At 45.8% G+C, this 18,514-nt stretch overlaps 1 protein-coding gene across 1 annotated transcript in view; it reads left to right on the plus strand.

The window, feature by feature from the left end:
* Nucleotides 1-18,514, plus strand: part of CACNA1S (calcium voltage-gated channel subunit alpha1 S) — a 1,022,072-nt gene that overhangs the window by 859,475 nt on the left and 144,083 nt on the right. The window contains exon 36 of the mRNA XM_066600322.1: nt 9,507-9,609. Coding sequence (XP_066456419.1) covers nt 9,507-9,609 — 103 coding nt within the window. The remainder of the gene's footprint in view (nt 1-9,506; nt 9,610-18,514) is intronic.

Here is an 18,514-nt window from a genome sequence, read left to right on the forward strand (position 1 = left end):
CTGAAACATTTGTTTACCAAGAGTATAGGTGAACCCCAGAAACAATTGCTTTACCAAGAGTATAGGTGAACCCCAGAAAAATTTGTTTACCAAGAGTATAGGCGAACCCTTGAAACATTTGTGTACCAAGAGTGTAGACGAACCCCAGAAAAATTTGTTTACCAAGAGTATAGGCGAACCCTTGAAACATTTGTGTACCAAGAGTGTAGACGAACCCCAGAAAAATTTGTTTACCAAGAGTATAGGCGAACCCCTGAAATATTTGTGTACCAAGAGTATAGGTGAACCCCTGAAAAATTTGTGAACCATGAGTATAGGCGAACCCCTGAAACATTTGTGTACCAAGAGTATAGGTGAACCCCAAAAACATTTGTGTACCAAGAGTATAGGTGAACCCCAGAAACAATTCCTTTACCAAGGTTATAGATGAACTACTAAAACATTTGTGTACCTAAAGTGTAGGCGAACCCCAGAAAAATTTGTTTACCAAGAGTATAGGCAAACCCCTTAAATATTTGTGTACCAAGGGTATGGGCGAAACCCTGAAAAATTTGTTTACCAAGAGTATAGGCGAACCCCTGAAACATTTGTGTACCAAGAGTATAGGCAAACCCCAGGAAAATTTGTTTATCAAGGGTATAGGCGAACCCCTGAAACACTTGTGTACGAAGGGTATAGGCGAACCCCTGAAACATTTGTGTACCAAGATTATAGGCAAACCCCCAGGAAAATTTATTTACAAAGAGTATAAGCGAACCCCTGAAACATTTGTGTACCAAGAGTATAGGTGAACCCCAGAAACAATTGCTTTACCAAGAGCATAGGCGGCGAACGCCTGAAATATTTGTGTACCAAGAGAATAGGCGAACCCCAGAAAAATTTGTTTACCAAGACTATAGGCGAACCCCTGAAACATTTGTGTACCAAGAGTATAGGCAAACCCCAGGAAAATTTGTTTATCAAGGGTATAGGCGAACCCCTGAAACACTTGTGTACCAAGATTAGAGGCAAACCCCAGGAAAATTTATTTACAAAGAGTATAGGCAAACCCCTGAAACCCCTGTGTACCAAGAGTATAGGTGAATCGCAGAAACAATTGCTTTACCAAGAGTATAGGCGAACCCCAGAAAAAAAAATTTTTTCCAAGAGTATAAGCGAACCCCTGAAACATTTGTGTACCAAGACTATAGAGGAACGCCTGAAAAATTTGTTTACCAAGGCTATAGGCAAACCCCTAAAACATTTGTGTACGAAGGGTATAGGCTTCCCTCTGAAACATTTGTGTTACCATGCAGGGCGGCACGGGGTCCCGCGGTCGGCGCGCGTCGCTCTGGCGGCCTGGAGCTCTGTGTCGGGGCTCTCCCAGCGGCTTGCGGTGGCCGGTGGGCGGCGGCGTGGGCGTGTCCGCCCGTAGGGTGCCGCCCGCACTCCTCCGTCCTTCTTATACAGCAGTGGGTGGAGTTGCCTTGTGGGTAAAAGACTGGCAGTGATTTGAGCTCACTGCCAGTTATTGGTTCTGCTTGCATCTAGCCAGGTTGTCTGCAGTTATCCTCAGCCAGTCCCTAGTTGCTGGTCAGCTCCTTCTATTTACCTATTGCTCAGTCTTGTTCTTGTTGGTTCTGTTAGCCTCTAGTCTAGTCTGTCTTAGTCAGCACTAGTTGCTATTCAGTATCCTTCCAGTTTGCCTGTGAGCTCCATCTCCAGCCTTACTCTGCCTTGTAAGTTCTGTTGGTCTGTTCCACCTGCCTCTTCTGTCGGCACTCTGTCCCCTGTTAGTTAGTTCTATCTTGGTAGTCGCCAGGTCCCTAGCCAGAGCAGGGACCGCCGCCCAGTTGTCCGCCTGGGGTTAGCCAGGGCCGTGGCAAGTAGGCAGGGACAGTGGGGTGCGGGAAGTTCAGGGCACCCCACCTGGCGCTCTGGGGGGGCAGAGTGCCGTAACATAATAACTGGCCCTTAAATACTGTTTTTCTTTCCATGGCGGCGATCAGCGCCCTCGCAAACCAGCTGCAAGACCTGGTGCCGGTGATTCGGGATTTATCAGCTCGCATGGTGGCCCAGGAGCAGTGGGCATTGTCGCCTCAACCAGTCCAGAACCCAAGTGCCCTCTTCCCGAGGTGTTCTCTGGGGAGAGGAACAAGTTTTTCGTTTTTCAACAGGCGCGTCGCCTGTTTTTTCGGATGCGTCCCCGTTCTTCCAGCTCGGAGGCCCAGAGGGTCGGGCTTATAATGTCCCTGCTGCGGGGCTCTGCCCAGACCTGGGCCTTTTCCATTCCCGAGGGTTCCCCCGCCAAGCAGTCGGTGGACTCCTTTTTTCAGGAACTCGGGGGTATCTTCGATGAACCGGACCGAGTGGGGTTGGCGATTGCTCGCGCTGCATCAGGGGTCGCTTTGTGTGGAGGATTATTGCTCCAATTTCAGACGGGACGCCATGTGGGTGATACTGCATTAAATGATGGCGCCCTGAAAGACGTTTTTCTGCAAGGCCTCTCGGACGCGGTTAAAGAACTGTTGATCTCCCACCCCATTCCCGGGTCCTTAAAGGAGGCTATGGAGCTAGCGGTGAAGGCAGATAGGAGGCTCAGGGCTGGGAAGCAAGATAGACCGACCCGTAGAGTCAGGGAGGTCGTTTGTCCTGTTCCCTCCTCTTCCGTACCAGTCTCTGTTCCCGAGCCTATGGAACTGGACCTCCTGGACCCCAAGGAGCGATGCCGGATTCGTTTATTGCATCATCTCTGCCTCTACTGCGGGAAAGCTGGACATCGGGTGATAACCTGCCCCCTGAGGCCTCAGCGTCCACAGTCTGAATCGGCAGAAAGACTCCAAGTCCTAGGCGATTGCAGGGAGGATCGCCTAGGACTACAGGTATGTCCTAGACTTCTGGTACCCTGCCAGGTTAGATTCCGGAACTTCTTCCGCCCAGGGCAGGCGTTTATTGATTCCGGAGCAGCCGCTAACCTGATAAGCATGCGTCTCGTTGAGCCCCTGATGGCTGAATTTGTGGCGCTGAAGACGCCAATTCGTTTTGCTAGCATTGATGCTACCCCTCTTGCTTTGGGCTTGGTACGATGGAGGACCCCAGTGTTACAGCTCACGGTGGGGGGGTCGCCACTCGGAAGATCTATCATTCCTGGTGATGGAGGAAATGTCGGTAGACATGGTACTTGGGATGCCGTGGCTGGTGTCGCACAACCCCCAATTCGATTGTGCCACTGGGGAGCTGACCCAGTGGGGACCGTCCTGCCATAGCCATCTTGCTCCCCTTCCTCTCTGCTCAGTTGATACCGCACTCAGTGCCCGAGGTCTGACTTCCCTTCCCACCCCGTCTGCCTGTCCTGCTGCTGATGTTGCCACCGATGTACTGCAGGGGGGATGGAAGGAAGTGCAAAAGAGGCTAGAAGTGGTGGGGTCTCGTATGCAGTTGCGTAGTGGGAAGAGTCTGTCTGTATCTGAGCCGTACAGGGTGGGACAGAAGGGGTACCGGTCCTCTGGAAATCGCAAAAGGAGGGTTCGCAGGGTGTTCCATAAGTCGTTATCGAAACCTGTTGTCCCTTCGGTGATGGGGACCGCCACCCAGTTGTCCGCCTGGGGTTAGCCAGGGCCGTGGCAAGTAGGCAGCGACAGTGGGGTGCGGGAAGTTCAGGGCACCCCACCTGGCGCTCGGGGGGGGCAGGGTGCCGTAACAATTTGTGTACCAAGATTATCGGCGAACCCCAGAAAGTTTGTTTACCAAGAGTATAGGCGAAGCCCTGAAACATTTTTTTACCAAGAGTATAGGTGAACCGCTGAAAAATGTGTGCACCACGAGTATAGGTGAACCCCTGAAACATTTGTGTACCAAAAGTATAGGCAAACCCCAGGAAAATTTGTTTATGAAGGGTATAGGCGAACCCCTGAAACATTTGTTTACCCAGAGTATAGGTGAACCTCAGAAACAATTGCATTACCAAGAGTATAGGCGAACCCCAGAAAAATTTGTTTACCAAGAGTATATGCGAACCCCTGAAACATTTGTGTACCAGGAGTATAGGCGAACCCCATGAAAATTTGTTTACCAAGGCTTTAGGCAAACCCCTAAAACATTTGTGTACAAGGGGGTTTAGGCGAACCCCTGAAACATTTGTGTACCGAGAGTATCGGTGAACCCCAGTAAAGTTTGTTTACCAAGAGTAAAGGCGAATTCCAGAAACAATTGCTTTACCAAGAGTATAGGCGAACCGCTGAAACATTTATGTACCAAGAGTATAGGTGAAGCCCAGAAACAATTGCTTTACCAAGAGTATAGGCGAACCCCTGAAATATTTGTCAACCAAGGGTATAGGCGAACCCCTGAAACATTTGTGTACCAAAAGTATCTGCGAACCCCAGGAAAGTTTGTTTACCAAGAGTATAGGCGAACCCTAGAAACAATTGCTTTACCAAAAGTATAAGCGAACCCCTGAAATGTATACCAAGAGTATAGGTGAACCCCAAAAACATTTGTGTACCAAGAGTATAGGTGAACTACTAAAACATTTGTTTACCAAGAGTATAGGTGAACCCCTAAAACAATTGCTTTACCAAGAGTATAGACGAACTACTAAAATATTTGTTTACCAAGAGCATAGGCGGCGAACGCCTGAAATATTTGTTTACCAAGAGTATAGGCGAACGCCTGAAATATTTGTTTACCAAGAGTATAGGCGAACGCCTGAAATATTTGTTTACCAAGAGTATAGGCGAACGCCTGAAATATTTGTTTACCAAGAGTATAGGCGAACGCCTGAAATATTTGTTTACCAAGAGTATAGGCGAACGCCTGAAATATTTGTTTACCAAGAGTATAGGCGAACGCCTGAAATATTTGTTTACCAAGAGTATAGGCGAACCCCTGAAATATTTGTGTACCAAGAGTATAGGCGAACCCCAGGAAAATTTGTTTACCAAGGCTATAGGCAAACCCCAGGAAAATTTGTTTACCAAGGCTATAGGCAAACCCCTGAAACATTTGTCAACCAAGAGTATAGGTGAACCCCAGAAACAATTGTGTACCAAGAGTATAGGCAAACCCCTGAAATATTTGTGTACCAAGAGTATATGCGAACCCCAGGAAAATTTGTTTACCAAGGATTTAGGCAAACCCCTAAAACATTTGTGTACAAAGGGTTTAGGCGAACCTCAAACATTTGTCTACCAAGAATATAGGCGAATTCCAGAAACAATTGCTTTACCAAGAGTATAGGTTAACCCCTGAAATATTTGTGTACCAAGAGTATAGGCGAACCCCTGAAATATTTGTGTACCAAGAGTATAGGTGATCCACAGAAACAATTACTTTACAAAGAGTATAGGCAAACCCGAGAAAAATTTGTGTACCAAGAGTATAGTCGAACCCCAGGAAAATTTGTTTACCAAGGCTATAGGCAAACCCCTGAAATATTTGTGTACCAAGAGTATAGGTGAACCCCAGAAACAATTGCTTTACCAAGAGTATAGGCAAACCCCTGAAACATTTGTGTACCAAGAGTATAGGTGTACCCCACAAAGATTTGTTTGCTGAGAGTGCAGGTGAACCCCAGAAAAATAATTTTTAAACATAGAGCTCGTATTTGCTTAAATTGCAAACAGAGCCTGGAGGCAGCCCTCTGAAAAAAATAGTTTTTACAGAGCCTTTTGGCCCTCTGAAGAATTGGCTGTTCAGCATGCTGACATGCTGGTTTAGGAGGAGGAAGATCAGAGAAGGATAGACCAAGCTACGTCTACCCTTTTTTTGGGTGATAGAGGGTGCATGGTTCAACAGTTCCAGCTTAAAGATACTTTATGTTAAGCTGCTTTTCATCTGTGGAGAAGAGAAGTCAGGGGAAATCCAGGCTTTGTTCATCTTAATAAGTGTAAGCCTGTCTGCACTGTCAGTTGACAGGCGGGTACGCTTATCCGTGATAGTCCCCACAGCAGCACTAAACACCCTCTCTGATAAAACGCTAGCGGCTGGGCAGGCCAGCAACTCCAAGCCATACAGCGCAAGTGCATGACACTTGTCAAGCTTTGACACCCCATAGTTGTATGGAGCAGAGGGATCACATAGGATGTTGGTATGGTCGGCTATGTACTCCCTCACCATCTTTTTACAGTGTTCCCTTCTACTCAGCCTACACTGGGGAGCGGTGACAGTCTGGCTGTGGTGCCATAAAACTGGCAAAGGCCTTGCAGAGTGTTTCCCAGCTTGCGCTTGACATGCTGCCTGTTCCCCTCATCTCCCCTGCTAGTTGGTTCACTGAACTATGTCCTCTAGCACTAGCATTGTCAGATGGGAACTTTAGTATCAGCTTTTCCACCAGGGCCTTGTGGTATTGCTTCACTCTCATACTCCGTTCCTCTTTGGGAATGAGAGTGGAAAGGTTCTCCTTATACCATGGGTCGAGAAGGGTGACCACCCAGTAATCTTTGTTGGCCAGAATGCGTCTAACGCTAGGGTCCGGGAAAGGCATGTTAACATGAAGTCAGCCATGTGTGCCAGAGTCCCAGTACGCAACACATCGCTTTCCTCACTAGGAGGGTGACTCTCAGTCTCCTCCTCCTCTTCAGCCCATCCACGCTGAACAGATGTGAAGGAAGTAGCATGGGTACCCTCTGCAGTGTGGGCAACAGTCTCTTCCCCCTCCTCCTCCAATACGGGCTGAGAAACAGACCTGAGGGTGGTCTGGTAATCAAGCAACCTATTGTCATCCCCCATCTCCCGTTCTAACCACAAAGTGTCGGCCTTAATGCTTAGCAGCGACATTCTGAGCAGGCAAAGCAGCGGGATGGTTACGCTAATAATGGCCGCATCGCCGCTCACCATTTGTGTTGACTTCTCAAAGTTTGCCAACACCTGACAAATGTCAGACATCCAGGCCCACTCCTCAGGCATGTTGCAGCTGGTATTCAACAATGGCTCTACGCTGCTCGTAAACCTGGGGCAACATGTGCAAAGTTGAATTCCAGCGCATGGGCATAACAGTCGGTGCACTGGCAGGTGGAAGCGATGTTGCAGTGTCCTGAGGGTAGCAGCATCTGTGGTGGACTTTCTGAAATGTGCGGACACGCGACGCACCTTGCTAAGCAGCTCAGACAAATTGAGGTAGTTTTTAAGAAAGCGCTGAACCACCAGATTGAACATGTGGCCCAGGCATGGCACGTCTGTTAGTCTGCCAAGCTGCAGAGCCGCCACCAGGTTACGCCGATTGTCACACATGACTATGCCTGGTTGGAGGTTCAGAGGTGAAAGCCACAGATCTGTCTGCTCCGTGAAACACTGCAACATTTCTTGGGCGGTGTGCCTCTTGTCACCTAAGCTCAGGAGTTTCAGCACAGCCTGCTGTTGCTTCCCCACGGCAGTGCTGCAGCGCCTCGAGCTACCAACTGAAGGCGACATGCTCACACATGGTAATTGAGAGTCGGAAAAGGAGGAGAAGGAGGGCGTAGGGGTGGAGGAGGTGGCATAATAAGCCGGAGAAACCATGACCGAGGTAGGACCCGCAATACTTGGGGTGGGTAGTACATGAGCAGACCCAGGGTCAGACTCGGTCCAAGCCTCCATCAGGTTAACCCAATGTGCCTTCAGGGAGATGTAGTGTCCCTGTCCGTCAGCACTTGTCCAAGTGTCAGTAGTTAAGTGGACCTTCCAAGTAACCGCGTTTTGAGGGCACGGTTGACATTGAATGTCTCGTGCTGGTGTAGGGCGGGGATGGCACAGCAGGAAAAATAGTGGCGACTGGAGACTGAGTAGTGAGGGACGGCTGCCGCCATGAGGTTGCAGAAAGCCTCAGTTTCTACCAGCCTGTATGGCAGCATCTCCAGGTTCAGCAGTTTGGAGATATGCACGTTTAGCGATTGTACATGTGGGTGGGTGGCCGCATAATTACGCTTGCGCTCTAATGCTTGGGTTATCGACAGCTGAGCGCTGCGCTTGGACACATTAGTGGAGGCAGTGGAGGACCGTGGAGGGGAAGGGATGGGTGCAGGTCGGGAGATGCTTATGCCTGCGTCCTGGAAAGGGGAATTGCATCTCAGTGCAAGGATGTGACACAGGGGAAGAGGCAGTGGTGTGACTTGCAGGCGTGGATTTGACAGGAGCCACACACGGGTATATAACATACGCTTTGAGCCCCAAAATATACACAATAAACAGTGTATACTGTTGTTAGATAGCGTGGATTGACAGGACCCACACATGGGTATATGGCGTACGCTTTGAGCCCCCCCCCCCCCCAAATTAAAAAATTAAAAATGATAGGAGTTTTGTTACTTCCTATCTAGTCTCCTTACACTACTAGCAGTATACTGCATAAAACCGGTAACAGTATGCAGTATACAGCCAGGATGCTTGAGAGTACTTTGTGCGCACTACTGCTCCCAGCCAGCCAAACAGCTGATGCACACAATGAGAGGAGTTGTAGTTCTAGAAAGGACTGTTGGGTTCTTAGAACAAGGATCCCTGCTTAACCACAACCTCTAACCTACACTTTCACTGAATAGCAGCAGCTCTGTCCCTCAACTAATGCAGCATGCGTGTGAGGCGAGCCTCAGGTGACCTGAGTTTTTATGCTCGTAGGTCACCTGATCAGGCCAGCCAGTCACTGCTATAGACGTGCACAGGGTTGGCACGTCACAGCAGGAGGTGCCAAAGCCTTCCCTGCATGTTTATTGGCTAAAAAATGGCGCTAAACGTGGGGAGGAGAGGATGAAATTTTCTCGAGCAACGAGCACCTTCGAGTATGCTACTGCTCAGACGAGCATCAAACTCGAACGAGCATGCTCGCTCATCTCTAATTATTATTTAATCCCTTGATGAAAGAAGCACATAGTTGAACAAGGTTAGGAAAGACAAGACTTCATACAACATGATGATCAAGTATGCAAGCCATTACCAAAAAATCCACAGTTCAAGTCCCAGTGAACACAGTTGCTAACACTAATTGAGAATCTGTGGCATAACTTGAAGACTGCTGTACACCAAAACAACCCATCTAACTTGAAGGAGTTGAAGCAGTATTACTTGAAAGAATGGGAAAAAATTGCAATATCTACATAATATAGACACCCAAAGAGTCTTACATCTGTAATTGACTTTCAGGGTGTGAATACTTATGAACGCTAAAGGTTTGTTTATATTGTCTTAATTGTTTGCATCACATAAGAATACTTCAGACCTTCAAAGTGGTAGACACTTTGTGTAAATCAAATGGTACAAACTCTCCCAAAAAACCATTTTAATTCCACTGTGAACACTGCGGAAGTACCACGAGAATCATGCACTGCACTGTGCATGCGCGCCAGCTTGCCGAGTGAGATACTTGCGGCGAATCCTGAGAGGTGAGTATAGGGTCTCTGGGGGGCGCTGGGTCTCATTCCGCTGCAATATTTTGCAGTCAGAATCCAACCTGGCCGTGGGCATGAGGCCTTAGTATAACGCTAAGTCATTTGGTGATGCTCTAGTTATTTATATTTGTCAATGTTGAATTATCATGCAATTTCTTTTTTCTTTTGTAGAGGTTAGTCAGTATGAACATGCCTTTAAATAGTGATGGGACTGTTACATTCAATGCTACGTTATTTTCACTTGTGAGGACAGCTTTAAAGATAAAAACTGAAGGTAAGACATTTGTTCAACATCTGCGATTGTTTATAAGAGATTCTCCCATCTAACAACTTATCAACTATCTTCCATATTCTGTAGGTGTCTGATTACTCACATCTCTGGAACCCCACATATCACATGAACTACGTTCCTTGTGTTTCCCATGTGACCATAGGTGATGAGTCTTACTAGAATTGCTGTTTTTCCTCCACATGATAGTAGAAAAACTCTCAGGAAGACAGTTTACAGCCGGACTTCTTTAAAATCTAGTGGCTAATGGCAGAACTACCAGAAACGGTTAAACGTAATTCTCGCGGCTTGGAAGACATGGGATAAATTACGCCATGACCGGGCCATACGTCACCACACATATCTCCACATCTATCATTAATCAATAATCCCAACTTCCAAGACGGTAATCCCCATAATATCTTTATTACATTACAGTTTTATTACATTATAGCATTGGATTCACAGCACTTCATGCTGTACATAAAGCGGGACACAAAATAAGTCCTAGTGGTCTGACCTCATACTGTACATAAATTTCCCTCTAAACATAAGTCTAGTGCCGATACTTCATAACATGTCACATTAGCAACATCATATTCAAAGGTCATTACCAGTATGTGCAGTACAGAGTGTCTCTCACACACAGTCTGGATTGAACTTCTATCCTATCTACAGAACTAAAGCTTGTCCATTGTGCGTCCAGAATAAAGTAAACAGATGGAAATATATATCTTATCAAAAATTTCTTTATTATGTTTGTACATATTTGAGATATTGCAGTTGAAAATGTGAAAAAATGACGAATTCTTCAAAATTTTCCCAATTTTGATGCTTTTAATAAATATACACAAATTCTATCTGTCTATTTTTACCGCCTAAATGAAGTACAATATGTGGCGAAAAAACAATGTTAGAATCACTTGGATATGCAAAACCTTTACGGTGTTATTCCTTGTTAAAGAGACATATGGCAGATTTCAACATAAGAGACTATAATTTAGCAGCACAGGCCTGCATTATCCATGATTGGATATAGTCACAATCGCATTTCACACATGAACCGCTTGAGTAAAAAATGACTAGTCCAAAAAGACTACAAAATATACTCCATTTTTCATACGCAGAACTACCAGAAACGGTTAAACGTAATTCTCGCGGCTTGGAAGACATGGGATAAATTACGCCATGACCGGGCCATACGTCACCACACATATCTCCACATCTATCATTAATCAATAATCCCAACTTCCAAGACGGTAATCCCCATAATATCTTTTTTGAATGGTGGACCCAAGGTATTGACTCGGTAGATAAACTGCTAAGTAGGAGGGAGAAACGTGTTCTGTCATATGAGGAAATGAAACAAAAATACCCCAAGCTCTCGATCCCGCTGCTTTCACAGCTACAGGCCAGGCACTATATCTTGGGACTCCTGCCGCAGTTCCGAGAGTTTGATTGAATACAGACGGGTGGCACAGGGATTTCTAAGTCAATGGGCAAGCGGGGAATGATTTCTAGGTTATACAGATCAATACAGAATATGTGGGAACCGAATGCTATTAATCCAGGGGTTGGACGATGGTCCCTGGATGACCCAAATTTCACACCTAAAGTGATTATGGAATCTATGTCGTCGGCTTATAAATACCTGCCCTCAGCTAGGTTCCTGGAATTTAGGCTACAGGTCGTCCAAAGAACTTATCTAACCTCTGTAAGAGACTACCATATGAGAATATATCCCACCTCAAACTGTTTCAAATGTAAAACACCGAACGCTTATCTATACCACTGCTTGTGGACCTGCCCTCTGATACAGGCTTTCTGGTGCCGAGTCCGCAAATATACCAACTCCCACCTAACAAATTTCTGTCCACAGGAGCCCTTGTGGGCAATTTTTGGGTATCTTGACTCTAATGTATATCACTGTTTAAGAGGAGTTCGCAAGGTCTTGCACTTTGTGGTGGCAGGACTAAAGGCTATTCTACAGATGTGGATACAGCTGACAGGCCCTCCGTTAAAACTGTTCCTGGACAAATTAGCGTTTCTGTTCCAAATGGATTGGGCAGACATCGCTTTTCAAGGAAAAGAAAAAAAGTTTTTTGAGACCTGGGGGAGCTTTGTCCAGCTATTGCCGCAGAGGGTAAGAGAAAAATTAAGAAATTGTTTTTACCATACTTGCTGGTTCCATGAGCAAGTGGCATTGGGGGATTTCCCTGTCTAGGGTGTTTTACTAGTCGTGCCGTTGCCGTGGGGGGCCTCCATATTCTTTGGCAAGTCTCCAATACATAGGCTGAGAGTCTGTCTTAGACAAATAGGTGCAATGATAATAATCTTTAAAAACAGGGTCGCCTTGCCAGTAAATACTAAGCAGGAAAAAGACGATATATAATTCTGTGGTCATAGCTGGTCTAAATTTTGTTTTATCTCTCCTTTTATTTTCTCTTTTTTTCTCTTCTTTTTCTTTTTCCCTCTGAAATTTTGGTTATATAATATAAAAAATATAAGTTGGGATGATGTCCATATTTTTATCTGTTAACTAGCTTACCTGTCGCGCGTTGCTGCGAAGACAGACATACATACATACATTCGTTTTTATATATCTAGATAACAACCGATCACAGCGCAGCTTTCAAGTTACCTCAGTGGTATAATATATAACAACCAATCGCAGCGCAGCTTTCATGTAACCTCAGTAGTATAAGAAGTAGCAACCAATCACAGCACAGCTTTCATGTTGCCTCAGCAGTATAATATATAGCAACCAATCACAGCACAGCTTTCATGTTACCTCAGCAGTATAAGAAATAGTAACCAATCACAGCACAGCTTTCATTTTACCTCAGCATTCTCAATATCCAGCAATTGTCTTATGAAACGTTCGGCGGATGCATCATTTTGTAGTTGAACACGCTTCCTCTTAATGCCTTTTGCTTTCGTGCTTGAGATGGAAATCAAACGATCTTTGTCTGGGGGGCATATCTGTCAACGATGCTTGCACGCGCGCCACCTATTGTAGGATAGTTGTACTATGCCAGTAATCTTCCCAGGAGTGTACTCAACAACTTCCCAAAGTTTCATGGCGATCAGATGAATGGTGTAGTAATGCATAAAGGACAGACAGACATTTATTTATTTATTTATATAATATAGAGATATAGATGACATCAGGAAGTGAGAGAATTAGATTCCGTACGTAAAATTTGGACGCTAATTCTTTTGCGCTTAGAATTGAATAAACGAGTTGGGACCCATTAACTTTTCCTATTTATGACATAATCAATGCCCGTGCCAAATTACATCGGGAAGTGAGAATTAGATTTTGCACTATGTAAAATTTGGACGTTAATTCTTCAGCGCTTAGAATAAAATAATCGAGTTGGGACCGATTAACTTTACCTATTTCTGACATAATCAATGCTCATGCTAAATTTCATGTTTCTATGACATCAGGAAGTGAGAATTAGATTCCGTACGTAAAATTTGGACGCTAATTCTTTGGTGCTTAGAATTGAATAATCGAGTTGGGACCCATTAACTTTTCCTATTTATGATATGATCAATGCTTGTGCCAAATTTCAAGTTTCTAGGACATTGGAATGTGAGAGAATTAGATTCCGTACGTAAAATTTGGACGCTAATTCTTTTGTTCTTAGAATTGAAAAATCGAGTTGGAACCCATTAGCTTTTCCTATTTATGACATAAGCAATGCTCGTGCCAAATTTCAAGTTTTTATGACATCAGGAAGTGAGAGAATTAGATTCTGTGCATAAAATTTGGACGCTAATTCTTTAGCGCGTAGAATAGAATAATTGAGTTGGGACCCATTAACTTCCTATTTATGACATAATCAATGCTCATGCCAAATTTCATGTTTCTACGACATCAGGAAGTGAGAGAATTGGTGGCAATGATGGAAATCGAACGATCTATGTGGGGGGGGCATAACTGTCGACGCTCGCACACGCGCCATTTATCATAGGATAGTTGGACTATGCCTAAAATCTTCCCAGGCATTTACTCAACAACTTCCCAAAGTTTCATGGCGATCGGATGAATGGTGTAGTAGCGCATAAAGGACAAACAGGGGGGCGGAGCCTGACCACGGAGTGAGATGGCCGCATAGAGCTTGTGCTCCATCTCCACGGCACATTTTCAGGCTCCTTACAGTCGCAATCTTTAGAAGAAATGGGGAAACTCACTAAAGAAAGGACTGGAGAACACTCAGGGACCCCTCGTCCAGCCCGAGGTCAGTCTGATCTGCAGCGGTATCTCAAAAACAGAAGCGCCCACTCCCCACACGCTGCAGGCAAGATGGTGCCGGCAGCTGAAGCAGCCCTGAGCACAGCGCGGGAGGGAGAGATCTCCTCAGAGGGAGAGGAAGACGAGCCTCCTTCAAAGGGCTTCATGAGAGAGCTTCTCGCTACAACCATGGGGCCACTGCTAGCTGAACTGACAGCAATAAAAGAAGAGGTAAGAAGCATGGGGAAAAGAGTTGAAGACTTGGAGGGCTCCACGGCTACCATCACCAACCACACTGGGGACTTGGCTGCAGTAGTGAAAGAGCAGCATACCCACCTCAATAGAATGCTCCTCATGCAGGAGGATTTAGAGAACAGGAGTCGGCGCAATAATGTCCGCATAAAGGGTTTGCCAGAGTCCTGGGTTCCTGAGACGCTGCATAAAATCACTATGGAAACTTTTGCGGGTCTGTTGGGGGAAGACAGAGTTTCAGAGATCTCAATTGAGAGAGTGCATAGAGCCCTGAGACCGTAGCCGGCCCTAACTGACCCCCCAAGAGACATACTATGCAAACTTCTGACCTTCCCCGACACTGTAGCTATTTTAAATGCAGCTCGGAGCAGCAGAAACCTCCAAGGGCACAGCTATCCCGATTTTCCAAGACCTCTCCCCTACTACCTTGGCCAAGCGCAGGCTTCTACGCCCTTTACTGGAAGCGCTAAAATCTAAGAACATTAAATACGCCTGGCTTTTTCCCTTTGGGATAGGTGTTGCTCACAAGGGTAAGAGGCTAAATATACGGTCCCCGGAGGACCTTCAGGGAAGTTGGCACCACTTGGGACTTGAACCCATAGATCTCCCCAACTGGCTTCCCTTACCAGAGTTTCCAACCCTCCCTTGCCTAACCACCCAGGACGGCTGGCGCACAGCTACATACTCTAAGTCTCCCCGCGGCAAGCACAGAATGTCAACTGTGACACTTGAAATTAACCGGACAATAGTCCCCTTTTATTACAGAAACAGTTGCAGCAAAGAGAAGTCCTCACGGGCAACTTAACCCCCTCGACTTCCACAGAGATGACCACCCGGAAGATCAGAGGGAGTCTGCATACTGGACTCTGATGGTTTTGACTTTCACGTTGGACTCTACAGTCCATAGTTATTAGAAGTTAGACCTTCTCCTCTTTCCCCACAAGCAAGTGCCTTTTTGTGCTCCCCGATCAGGCGATAATCAATCTTTTCTATATAATATTGCAAATTTCTTTTCCACCTCACTTATACGGCTGAGCTACAGAATTTTCTGTGGAACTCACCCGTAAATATCCAAGCATCAGATATTGCTGGTGCTACAACCTATTGTTGCTGCTCCTGATATTGTTTGCTCCCTCTCTTCCCATACCCCATCTTACCTAAGTCTCTTCCCCCCCCCCCTCCTCCATACATCCCGCCAACTAAACCATTACCGACAATAACCACCGGAGAGACAGATTAGACCGTAACAACTACACCGCCTCTGATACTGCCCCGATATACAGAGTTGATAACCAGTAATCTGACTTATATCTTTTCTCTCCTCGGTACTAAGGTAGCTTTTAACGGCCTGGGCCAGCAATGGACGTCCCTGGGGTCGCGGAGTCACTGAGAGTCACGTCCTTCAACGTCCGGGGTCTGAATACACCTCAAAAAAGGTATAGTGTTTCCCAATTGGTCAAAAAATACAACACAAAAATATTACTCCTCCAGGAACCGCACTTTAAAGCCGACAATCATTACTATCTCCTCGGGAGCACTTTCTCGCAGAGTTTCCAAAGCACATATCCCGTCTCCTCCTCAAAAGGGGTGTCCATCATGTTTCATAGATCCATTGTGTTCTCTCTAAAAGCAAAATACTCAGGCGAGATGGGCAGGGTACTGTTCTTAAAAGGATCCATTAAGAATAAAAGGTTAACAATAGCAAACTTATACGCACCCAATTCCAACCAGGTAGGCTGGCTGATTGAGCAACTCAACATTCTGAAAGAATTCGCCGAGGGGCCAATTGTGCTAGGAGGGAACTTTAACGTATTCCTCAACCCCTTACTTGACTCGTCAAAAGGCAGATCTTGGATCGCTCAGACAAGTCAAAAAATTAAATAAAGCACTTCAAGATATGAGAGTCATGGACGCGTGGCGAACAATCAACCCCTCGACAAAAGATTTCACATATTTCTCTCAAGTCCATACCTCGTTTCAGAGACTGGACCACATATATGTCTCCCAGGACATCCTGACAAAAGTAAAGGGAGCTAGAATAGAACCAATTACAATCTCTGATCATGCCCCTATACACATAGATCTTAGCCTCACTGCAAAATGACACTGGGAATGGATCTGGAAACTTAACACCTCCCTATTAGACTCAGAGCTAGAGAGGGACCACCTCTATGATAAGCTAGAGGAATTCTTCCAACTTAATAACACCGGAGACCTAGAGTTCCTGGTTGTTTGGGAGGCCCACAAGGCATACATGAGGGGTCTGTTCATCTCCTTAGGCTCTAAAATTAAGAAGCAACAACAGCTTGAAATCGATAGCCTCTTAGACCGGACCTCGAAAGTGGAACAACTTTCCAAACTATCCCAAGTAATTAATAACCTAGAGGAATTAACGGACCTAAGGCAAGAACTTAAACACCTGCTAGAATCCAGATATAACAAAAAGCACCTGTATCTTAAATACAAGTTCTACGCTCATGGCAATAAGGGGAGCAAGCTACTCTCCTCCATGACCAAAAAGGCTAAAACTAAGAACCATATTTCTTCCATCAAAGACCACACAGGGAAAGCCATATCCTCATCAAAAGAAATAGCAGAGGCCTTCCAAAGATTCTACACGGACCTCTATAATTTAAAAAACTCAGACTTCCCTATAAACCCCAAATGCACTAAGGAACAAATTGATCACTTCCTAAACTCTATAGAGCTTCCCAAACTGGGGGACACAGAGGCCCGAACTTTAGTGCTCCCTATCTCCTTACAGGAGGCAGAGGAAATAATAACCAACAGCCCTACCGGTAAGAGCCCTGGCCCCGACGGCTACCCAGTTATATATAATATAAAACCTTTAAGGAAACATTGGCCCCTAAATTGAAAGACCTGATGAACGCCCTCATGCTAGGAAAACCACTACCCAAACAAGCACAGGAGGCACATATAATGCTCATCCACAAGGAAAATAAAAACCCGGAGCTTTGTGGCAGCTACAGGCCCATTTCTCTTAACGCAGACGTTAAGTTTCGGGCTAAATTATTGGCCAAAAGACTAGAAAATTTAATTCCCTCGCTGATCGACAAAGAACAAGCAGGTTTTGTCAAAAACAGAGGGCAGAGATAACCTCTACAGACTGCTCCACGCCATAAGATATGCACAAACCCATGATATAGCGCTAGCACTTGTTGGAACAGACGCCGAGAAGGCGTTCGATAGGGTGAGCTGGACTTACATGGAGAGAGTCCTGACCTACTTCAACTTCCCATCCCCCTTCCTCGCCGCAATCTTTTCCCTATACAAAGAACCATACGCCAGACTAAAGATCAACAATCTACTTTCTCCCCCCTTTGACATCAGGAATGGTGCGCGTCAGGGATGCCCGCTTTCCCCGACCCTCTTCATCCTCACGCTGGAACCCCTACTGAGGAGCGTCAGGTTGGCCCCGGACATTAAGGGATTGAGAGTTGGCTCAGCTAGCTTAAACATGGCTGCATTTGCAGACGATATCATGTTTGTAATATCCGAACCAGAGACAGGAATCCCCAACTTGATCACCCTCTTAAACTCCTTCGGAAACATCAAATTTCAAGATAAACTACACTAAATCCACCATTCTAAATGTTTCTATCCCCCCAGATCGATGCTCCCACCTGAAGTCCAGCTCACCCTTCGAATGGTCCGATACTTCAATAGATTACCTCGGCATAAAGATCACAAAAAAACCTGAAGATCTATATAGTGTCAACTTCACACCTTTATTTTCCCAGGTCAAATCCCTACTACAGAAGTACGATATACCATACGCCTCCTGGTTTGGCAGGAAAAATATTTTAAAGACATACGTTCTACCGCAAATCCTATATAAATTAAGAATGCTCCCAGTCCATCTTCCCCAGTCCTTCTTCAAAGCCTTACGCTCAGCCTTCACCGGTTACACCTGGAGGCAGAAAAGACCTCGATTGGCTTTCAGCCTCATGATCAAAAGGAAAACTGAGGGGGGGGGGGGATTGGGTTGCCATGCGTCCACAACTTTTATCAAGCGGTCCAACTTAGATATTGGATAGACCTAACTTCCCCTTCTGGAGACAAACTGTTGCACTCTCTGACTATGGGCAGGGAAGGAGACACTCTCCTCGAGGACCTATGGTATCCTTCTAAAAAAGTATACAGATCTAAAAACATTAATCCACTGCTACACGGCCCCTGTGAAGTTTGGGATAAGTTCAGGCAGTCCCTTGCCCCTGACACGTCCCCCGAAGCCCCACTGAGTATCCTAAGCAAACATCTGGGTAGGGCAACAGACAGATGTCAGAGCCCTATGGAGGAGGTTCGCTCCTCTGAGGATGAAGGAGCTACAGGTACTGGCCCATAAACAGCCAGACGAGATTCTAAATACCTTACCGCCGCAGCTCTCTCTCTCTC

Source organism: Eleutherodactylus coqui, chromosome 4 (genome assembly GCF_035609145.1).
Source record: "Eleutherodactylus coqui strain aEleCoq1 chromosome 4, aEleCoq1.hap1, whole genome shotgun sequence".
Lineage (NCBI taxonomy): Eukaryota > Metazoa > Chordata > Amphibia > Anura > Eleutherodactylidae > Eleutherodactylus > Eleutherodactylus coqui.